Source organism: Macrobrachium nipponense, chromosome 41, assembly GCF_015104395.2.
Source record: "Macrobrachium nipponense isolate FS-2020 chromosome 41, ASM1510439v2, whole genome shotgun sequence".
Taxonomy (NCBI): Eukaryota; Metazoa; Arthropoda; class Malacostraca; order Decapoda; family Palaemonidae; genus Macrobrachium; species Macrobrachium nipponense.
The window spans coordinates 34458977-34470061 of record NC_061102.1 but is presented as its reverse complement, the minus strand read 5'-3'; the positions used below and the strand labels follow the sequence as shown (position 1 = coordinate 34470061).

Below are 11085 nucleotides of genomic sequence, written 5' to 3'. Positions count from 1 at the left end.
ATTTTATTGTCTGCAATTTACTCAATATATTATGGCAAGTCCCTTTTGTTATTAATATCCTTCAAAGCTGCAAAACATGCTTGATTGCAATATTCTAATGCTTTGACACATGTAATGAACAGCTGTTTGTAATAATATCTACAACGGATGCACTTCAAAACAAAAGAGAAGTCAATAAAGAAGGCTGAGAAGGACTTTGCCTGCGTCACTGCATGCATAACTTCGTTTAAGTTGTGTCTATATTGTTCAACTACCTCTTCAGTTTAAGTGTCCCGTATTTCAATTTTCAAAATCTGGTCACCCTGCAGTCCCGAGGGATACGCCTTTCAAAAGCATCCCTCAGAAGAGGTGGAACATACAAGCTACCTATATGAACACTCGAGAGACAGAGTTTCCAGCCCTGTCATGGCTATCAACCACCAATCAAGAGCGTCGTAAGGGACTGGCCTAGACATCAAATGCACGGCTGATGTGAATCTACTATAGTAACCTTGGGATTGGGCAATATCTAGTGTGACCATTTATTTGAGATGAGAAAGGGCGACACCCTAAATAAATGACCTAGTATATATATATATATATATATATATATATATATATATATATATATATAGGGTATATTGCCGTTTCTAGAAAACTTCAATTTAAGGAGGAACAGGATAGCCAGAAGACGTGGTAATATTCCAGACATTATTATTTTCTTTAAAACAAAGGCACAGCCGAGCTTTCATGAATACATTACTTTTCCCATCATCAGGGTCACTTATCTATAAAATGATACAAAAAAGAGAAACGGTAACAAAACTATACTGATTGACTATATAAAAAAAACATCACAACACTAAAATACACAACACAAAGTAAAAAAGGAACATAAAAACTAGGTTAACTGCAAATCATAAATGAGCAATGACAAATTAAAAGAGATTACGTAAAACGCAGAAATATACTGAGCAAAAAAAAAAAAAAAAAACTTGAATATTCAGAGTAAAAAAAAAAATAATGATACTGTAGTACAAAATACTGGAGAACCGACTGTTCCTGTCATAGTTAAATGACAACTGGGCGAGTTAGAAAACTGCGAATGAAATGGGGAGAAGTGGTCTGGGTAAAAGAGAGAGAGAGAGAGGAGGAGGAGGAAAAAAAAAAAGAAGCAAATTATGCAATGAACAAGGGAACAGAGGTGGTTTGGTTATTGAGTGTTAGAGATTGTTGTGTAGTATGGAGGGACACTAAAAAGGGAAGTGAATGGCTGTTTTTTGTTTGTCCGAGTATTTCAAAATCGATGTACTGTATGTGATGGTGACAGGATATTGGTGATAGGATATGGTATGAAGTCTAATTGCACCATTTAGTTTTTTGCTTAAAGGTAAGCCTGTACGATGCTGACACCCCTATGAGAGTCGATGTGCATCCTAAGTAGGCGTTTGGAACATTACACATAAGTCCCAAAATTATATTTTGGGCAATTTAACTTATAAACAGTGCAGGTACGCATCAACTCCAGAAGGGTGTCATTAAAGTGAAACAGTCTTCCAATTGTAAGAGGGTTATTAAAAATAAATCTGAACTCAACATAAGGGTATAGATGGCTCAAGAGTGACACTAATTTAAGTTTGAGTGGGCCAGAATTATTAGTGAATGGTAGTGAAACATACATTATCTTTTTGGAAACGGTGCAGACTACAGTTTTTGGCTTACAAATATTGTGTAAAAATTCTTTAAGGATTTTATTGAACATGTTCAGGGGATAGCAATTATTCTTAAAATAAGTCTCTAAAACCTATCTTCCAGGTGAAAGTTATTTCAGTTGGTGCAAAGGGAAACGCTCGACGAATGAGAGTTTTACATGAATTAACCTTGAAAGCAACAAGGGGACACTGACTAAAAAAAAAAGCTTAACCAAAGTCCGGTAAAAGTTTTCCTCCTGTAAATGCCAGTCATAAAATATCCTTCAGAGCGAGAGACCAAAATATCTAAAAAGGAAATGTGGCTATTACATTCTTTTTCCATGGTAAAAGTAATATTGGAATGAAAAGTTTACAAAAACAACTGGGCATCATGACGTTCCCCGGTGAAAAGTAAAAATGTATTATCTCCATATCGTCTATAAAATCTGGGTTTAAAATTATATGGGCACTGATTAAAGAACTGTTCTTCTAAATGACACACAGAAATATTAGCGCTGCTTGATCTTTTCAACCCGAGTCCTGACATATGACACTTTTTCTTTATATATATAATATATATATATATATATATATATATATATATATATATATATATATATATAGTATATATATATGATATATATATATATATATATAATATATATATATATCATATATATATATAAGTATAATATAATATATTAATAATATATATATAATATATATATATATATATATATATATATATATATATTATATATATATATATATATATTATATATATATATATATATATACTAATTTGAAAATGAAAGAGTATGATGCAGTCAACATTTACTCAGAGCAAGTGTTACTTTCAATATAGTAAAATATATGCTTTGACAGTATAAAAAAAAAAACTTTTAAAGTATAAAAATGTACATAAACCACTATGCTGCTGCAAAAGCCTTAGATGTGTCGAGAAAACATATCTTTATTTAGATTTTATCTTTGAATAATTAGCATTTTATTAAGATTTGCATATACCATGGGGAACACATGACGGGCAAATTCCATAAAAGGAGACATTAGCAAATGGCACGAAGGTTGATTTTTGGGGGACAGATTCGAAATGGGGGCGAGTGGCATATGTCAGGTCACCCTAGCATTATCAGATCTTTATCCACGTATAGATTTGTCATCCGTTGGACAGTCATGTTAAGTGTGTTATGAAACTTGTTTGACCATCCAACTGTAGATACAGATTATTGATTTTGACTTAATAGATTTTTGGCTTTATGCCAAGTACTCTGGCAACTATGGACATTCAGCGCTGAAACAGAAATTGACAGTATAAGGTTTGAAAGGTCTTACAGTGGGAAAACCTCACAGTTGCACTATGATCCAATTGTTATGAGGGTGTACAGTAAGATGGAAGAGAGAATATAAACGGAGTTACAAAAAAGGAATGAAAGTAGTTGCAGCTAGGGACCAAGGGATGCTGCAAAGGACCTTAAGTAATGTGTATTCTATTTTTTTTTTCTTTTATCTGTCAAGATGTATGCGGCATACGGATTCAAGTTTCTGTTTGAGTCAGCTGTGATGCATCAACTTCTTTCATATCATTAAATGTATTAGTTAGCCTTTATAATAAAATCATTGTAGACTTCTTTAAAAAAAACTGCTTTCCAGCGTCAGATGTTGGCAGTGAACTACCTTAAAGAATAATTGTGACCATTTTCATGAAAAAACCAAGAGGTCAGCTTTTAATCGGTTTGTTATAGGGTTGCAAAGCATCCACACACCCCGCAAGGTCGATCTTGTGGGCTCAGCCTAACAATTGCTAGATTCTAGGCATTTTCGTGCTTTCCTTTCAGGAAATGAAAAGGAGCAAACAATTTACATCGATATTTATCATATCTTAGTTTTATTTACTTCATTGGACGGCCTTTTCTTTTAACTTCAGAACTAACAGAAGCACTCGCTTACTTCAACAGCTATTGGTTATATCAGTTTTTTTTTTTAATCCTATTATGTTTGATCTCATGTTTTCCTCTTAATTTGCCTTGATTTTAATCCCTTCACAGCAAGCTGCTCATTTGCTGGAGTCTAGAAGTACTTCAAGTTTAAAAACATTTGCTTTTTCTTCTTTCAGCTCAATATCTTATCCTGTGGAGAGGAGACAATGTGAATAGTAAACAAAATTGAGGAACACAAAAATTAGATGAAATACACATTTATTTGAATACATTCCATTACAAAACAAAACCACATCAAGATAGTAGAAAGGCATCAGCATTGTACAAAGATTATTTCCAATGTACTACTTGGTCTAAAAGTAACAAAAAGAAAACTTTCAAGTATTGATTGTAATAATTACATTAACAAATAAATTCTTATGATTATATACATTACATAGTCATGTGCCATTTGGTAGATGGAAAGTGGGAATGAGTATACTGTATATTAACATTCGACAGTTGGAAAAAACCCAGCCGCCCATTCTATTATCAGGCATGCCACATCAAGTCAAATTATGCTCTAGTTGCAAAGAAACATCTCCATACATAGTGTGAGAAAATGTACCTGACCAGCCTAAAAAATACATCACAGAGGCAACAGTAATAGACAGCAAACTGTGTATCTTGCATACTGGAGTAGCATTAGTTATTTGTGTATTGTTTGTTTGTATGGTGTTTTTACATTGCATGGAACCAAGTGGTTATTCAGCAACGGGACCAACTGCTTTACGTGACTTCCGAACCACGTCGATTGTGAATTTTATCACCAGAAATACACATCTCTCACTCCTTAACGGAATGGCCAAGAATTGAACCCGCGACCACCGAGGTGAGAAGCAAACGACCACCGAGGTGAGAAGCAAACCCCAAACCAACCACGCCACTGAGGCGCTAGTTAGTTATTTGTGTAGTACCCTGCATACAGGAGCAGAATCAGTTACTTGTGTACACTGTATATAGGAGCAGAAAAGTTATTCGTGTACCTGCACATAGGGGCGGAATCAATTATTCGTGTACACTGCATGTAGGTGCAGATTCAGTTATTCTTGTACCCTGCACATAGGGGCGGAATCATTTGTTCGTGTACACTGAATACAGGTGCAGAATCAGTTTTTGTTGAAGTACTAAACATGGCACATAATTCTCATATCAGAAACCTACATAGACACCTTTAGTGACTATATTTCATACCTGCTAATGTAAACAAGTATAGTGGTTAGGAGATATATATATATATATATATATATATATATATATATATATATATATCTATTTATATATATATATATATATAGAATATATATAGATATAATATATATATATATATATATATAATATATATAAGATATATATATATATATATATATATATATATATATATATATATATATGATATATATATATATATATATATAATATATATATATATATATATATATTATAAAATGGTGTATTCCAAGTCCTAAATGCACATACAGTGGTGTGAAAACATTCCACAATAAACAGTGCAGAGGGTTAGAAAAGAAAACTAATGCCTTCATGCAGATACTAAAGGAATGCCACAACCATAGGCTTTCAGTTCATCAGTTCATACTGTCAATATCTATCATAGTAAATACAAAGCAATTAATGTTATGTTTATGACTAATAATTAAGGAAAGGTTACAGATTAACTGTTTTCATGAATGCTTACAATGCATATAGTATTCAAGTAATGAAATTCTGACTTGGATCACATTTTGAGATATTATATAAAGGAGGAAGTAAGGCCCAGCCTGACTTCTATACTGAATCCAAACATGAATAAAGATATGGAACAAAAGACGCATCCAGAACTTACCATAATCATATGCATAAAACAAAGGTCCAGGATAGATGGATAGATGTAAGGTACTATTTGTTGCTCCAAACACAGACAATGAAGCTGGATATCTATTACAATATTTAAACCTGTGCAAAATGTTCCCAAAATTTAAAACTTATGGATTTCAAGATACATATATTTTTCTTGATAATTAACGTTATTTCATTGATTTCAACCAACGGTTTATACATAAATAAATATATATTTAGTTCCTTAATCATTCTTTAGTTTTGTAGTTCTTAATTTGCTTATAAAGTAATATACAACAAATCCAAAAAAAGCACGATACATGTGTAGTATGTTAAGAAATAAAAGTTTTATATTCTACACTAACGTGACTAATCCATAGTGAATAATGTTTCTAGAACTACATACCAATTTCCTAACTAATACTGTCTCAGAAAAAGGCTTCCTTTGTCTAGTTTATTAAGGCAAGTTCCCACAATCACAACCTAACATAACTCAAAAGCCAATCAACTTCTCATTTCCTTGAACTCGGCTTTTCATCACTTCACGTCTAGATCTTGTAGAGAATGTCTGTCTTTTCCATGTAGGGGATGTTACTGTCATTGCCCATGCACTCTACATGTTGTTTTACCTGAAAGAGAAAAATTTTTTCTTTTTACTCTATAATGCAAGCCATTCCGAGATGTTTGGTTAAATATAGCATAATTCCATACATATACCGTACCTTAATAAAATCTATACAATATACATATATATATATATATATATATGTATAAATAATATATATGTATATAGGTGTGTATGTGCGTTGTGTATGTGTATCTATAATATTATGTGGGTAATATAATAATATATTATATATATATATATATATAGATAATATTATATCATTATATATAATGTGTATGTGTGTGTGCGTGTATGTGTATGTATGTGTGCTGTGTGTATATGTATATAATATTGTATATATGTATGTAGATAATAGTTGATTTATAATATGTAATGTATATATTATAATGTATATAGATATGTATGTATATTAATATATATGTATGTATATATATATGTAGTATATATGTAATTATATATATATATAATATATATCTATATATATATATAATATTATACATATATATAATGTGTATATATATCATGTAGTAGAATTTTTTTTAAATTTTATACAAATATATGTATATATATATTTATTATATATTACTTAATGTTATATATGATATATATAATGTATATATCTATATGATATATATGATAATATACTATATATTATATTATGTATAATATATATATATGTATAGATTGTAGAGTATAATATGTATATGTATATTATATATAAATGTATAATGATATATGTATATTAATATATATTATATATAATTTTATTGTATATATATATGTATTATATATTATATACTATATATATATATAATATAATATATATATATAATATATGTATATATATTAGTAGTATGTAATATATATGTATATAATATTATGCTTTATATACATGTATATATATATAATAGTAGTATATACTATATGGTTGTATATATGTATATATGTATCCCATGTATAATCTATATATGTATATATACATATGTTATATATATATGTATATATATAGTATAATATATGTATATATATATATAATATATATATATAAATATATATATATATATAAATGTATATACATATATGTATATAATATATGATATATATATATATGTATATATATATATATATAGTATATATATATATAATATATATATATAATATATATATGTATATATATATTCATGTATAATATCTATGTATATATATATATGTATATATATATGTATATATATATCTGTATATATATATATATTTAGCGGTATATATAATGTATATTAGATATGTATATATATATCGTATATATATTGTTATATATGGAATATATATGTATATATAGACTGTAGTATATATATATGTATATATATATATGTATATATATATATATATGATATATATTTATGTATATATATGAATATATAATGTATAATATATGTTATTATGTTATATATATATTATATATATATAATATATATCTATATATGTTATATATATTTTATTATGTATATTATATTATGTATATATATATGTATATATATGTATATATATATATAATAATATAATATATATAGGTAATAATATATGTAGAATATATATGTTAATATATAGGTATAATATATATGTCTATATATAATTTATGTTTATATATAATATATATAGTATTAGATAATAGATATATATTATAATATATGTATAGTATATATATATATGTATATAATATTATATATATGTATATATATGTGATATATATATATTATATGTATATTGATAGTATATGATATGTATTACTATATGTATACATATATAATTTATATATATAGATATATTATATATATATGTCTTATAGTATTGTATATATATGATTGTAGATATGATAATCTATATATGTATATATACATGTATATATCTATATATGTCTATATATGTATTAGATAATGTATATCTCTACTGTATATCTAATATATATGTATATATATCTCATAGATATATATGATATCTATATATATCTATATATATCTATTTTATATATATATGTGTATATATATATATATATCTTATATAGCTCTCTATATATATCTATATATATATATCTATATATATTTATAGAATATATGTATTCTAATATTATATACTATATCTCTAATATATCATCTATATATTGCTCTATATATATCATATCTATATTAATATATATATAGATATATCTATGTATTTATTATATTATAATATCTATATCTATATATATATATATATATATATATATATCCTATTGTATAGTGTATAATCTTAGGTATATATCTCTGGATATATTATATATGTATATTATATATAATATGTATATATATTATATATATATAATATAGAAATATATATGTAGTATATATAGATATATGTATAAATATGTCTATATATATATGATATATACATTATATATATATAATGTATATATATATATATATATATGTCTCATATATATGTATATACATATATGTATATATATATATGTTATATATATGTATATATGTTACATATAATATGTAATAATATATAATGTATAATTATATATGTATTATAATATATTAATGATCTATATATATATATGTTATATATAGAGTATATATTATGTAAATATTATATCTATATTATCTATGTTCTTATACTTCACCTATATATATATATATATATATATTATATATATATATGATATATTCTATATGTAATTATATATTTTATGTATAATATATGTCTATATATGTATATATATATATATATATAATATAATTATATATTGTATATTAATTATATGATATATATATGTATATATAATATGTATATATATATATATGTATATATAATATATGTATATATATATATAATATGTATATACATATATATATATCTATAGATATATGTATATATATATATATATATAATTTATTATATATGTATATATAACAATATATATATAATTACATATATATGTATATATATCTATATATATTATATATATATATAATGTATAATATATATATATATATGTATATATAATATATAATGTTATAATACTATATGTGTATATATAGGTATAATATCTATGTATGTATATATATGTATAAATATTGTCTATATAGTTATATATAGATAAATATAATATTATATATATATATTATATAATATATATATATAATATATAATATAATATTATAATATATATATATATATATATTATATATATATAGCTATGTGTGTATATATATGTATATATAATAATATATTACATATATATATATATATATATATAATATTACTATATACAATATATAATATTATAAATAATATAATTATTATATATATAAATATAAGAATATATATATATATATATATATAATATATAATATTATATTATAATAATAAATATACAATATATATATTATATATATATAATATAAATATATATATAATATTACAAATATATAAAATATTATTATATATTATATACTATATAGATATATATATAATTATATATATATTTATATACATTATATATATATAATATATATATATATATTACTATATATATAAATATATATATATATATATATATATATATATATATATATATAAAATATATATATATAGAATTATTATCTATATATATATATTAATCATAAAGATATGATCTATATATTATATATAGTACTATATATATAATATATCTCATATAGATATTATATATATAGATATATACGATCTAATATATTATATATATATTATATAATTATATACAATATATATAATATATATAATCATCGATAATTAATACTTATTTAACTACATAAATATACTATATAAAAATAATATATAATAATAATAACTATATATAATACTAGATATATATATATATCATCTATATATTATATATATATATATTATCTCTATATATATCTATATATATATATATATATATATAAATATATATATATATATATATATATATATCTATATATATATATATATATCTATATATATATATATATATATATATATATATATATATATATATAAGATATAATCTATATATAATATAATATATATCTATATATACTATATATATAAATAAAATAAATATATATATTATATCTATATATATATATATATATATATATATATATATATATATATATATATATAGAGATATATATAATATATATATAAAATATATTATATCTATCTCAATATATAGTATATCATATATATATATATCTCTATATATATTATAATATATATATATATATATATATATATATATATATATATATTATATATATATATAATATAAATATATATATATATATATATATATATATATATATATATATATATATATAGGTGTAGCCAGCAATCTGTTCTTAAGAGCCTTACAAATTTGTTACCCAGATTTCCTAGAAAAATAATTTGAACTAATTCGTAAGCAATTTTCGTCTTTAAAGTATCCTGACATGCAACTGAGAAAGCAATTCACAAAGCAAACAATTTTCTACAGACCCCCCTCAAAACAAGACCAAAGACACCCAACAATAAAATAAAAATTCCTTACTTGGACAGCATTAAGACAGTGACTCAGACTCTCGGAAAATCTAACCCTTTTGCATTTACTTACCCTAACACCTTAGCCAAATCCCTGATTAACGTCCAACAAAAGACATTCCCCAAGGAAACAGAGGTTTATGATATCCCATGCCAGGACTGTGACCAATCTTACATTGGATTCACAGTTAAATCACTTCCCCAGAAATTAATAAAACACAAACGGTCAGTTAGGTACGGACAACAGAACTCGGCTATTTTCAACCATATAAATGAACATAACCATAGAATAAACTGGAATTTGTCACGTATAATTTATAGCAGCAACTGCTGGTACAAGAGTCAAATGATGAAATCGGCCTTAATAAAG

At 23.9% G+C, this 11085-nt stretch overlaps 1 protein-coding gene across 1 annotated transcript in view; it reads right to left on the bottom strand.

Moving 5' to 3' along the window:
- Window positions 1-5157: 5157 nt before the first annotated feature.
- Window positions 5158-11085, bottom strand: part of LOC135212671 (uncharacterized) — a 31793-nt gene continuing 25865 nt past the window's right edge. Inside the window, exon 6 of the mRNA XM_064246325.1 lies at window positions 5158-6132. Coding sequence (XP_064102395.1) covers window positions 6052-6132 — 81 coding nt within the window. The 3' untranslated portion in view covers window positions 5158-6051. The remainder of the gene's footprint in view (window positions 6133-11085) is intronic.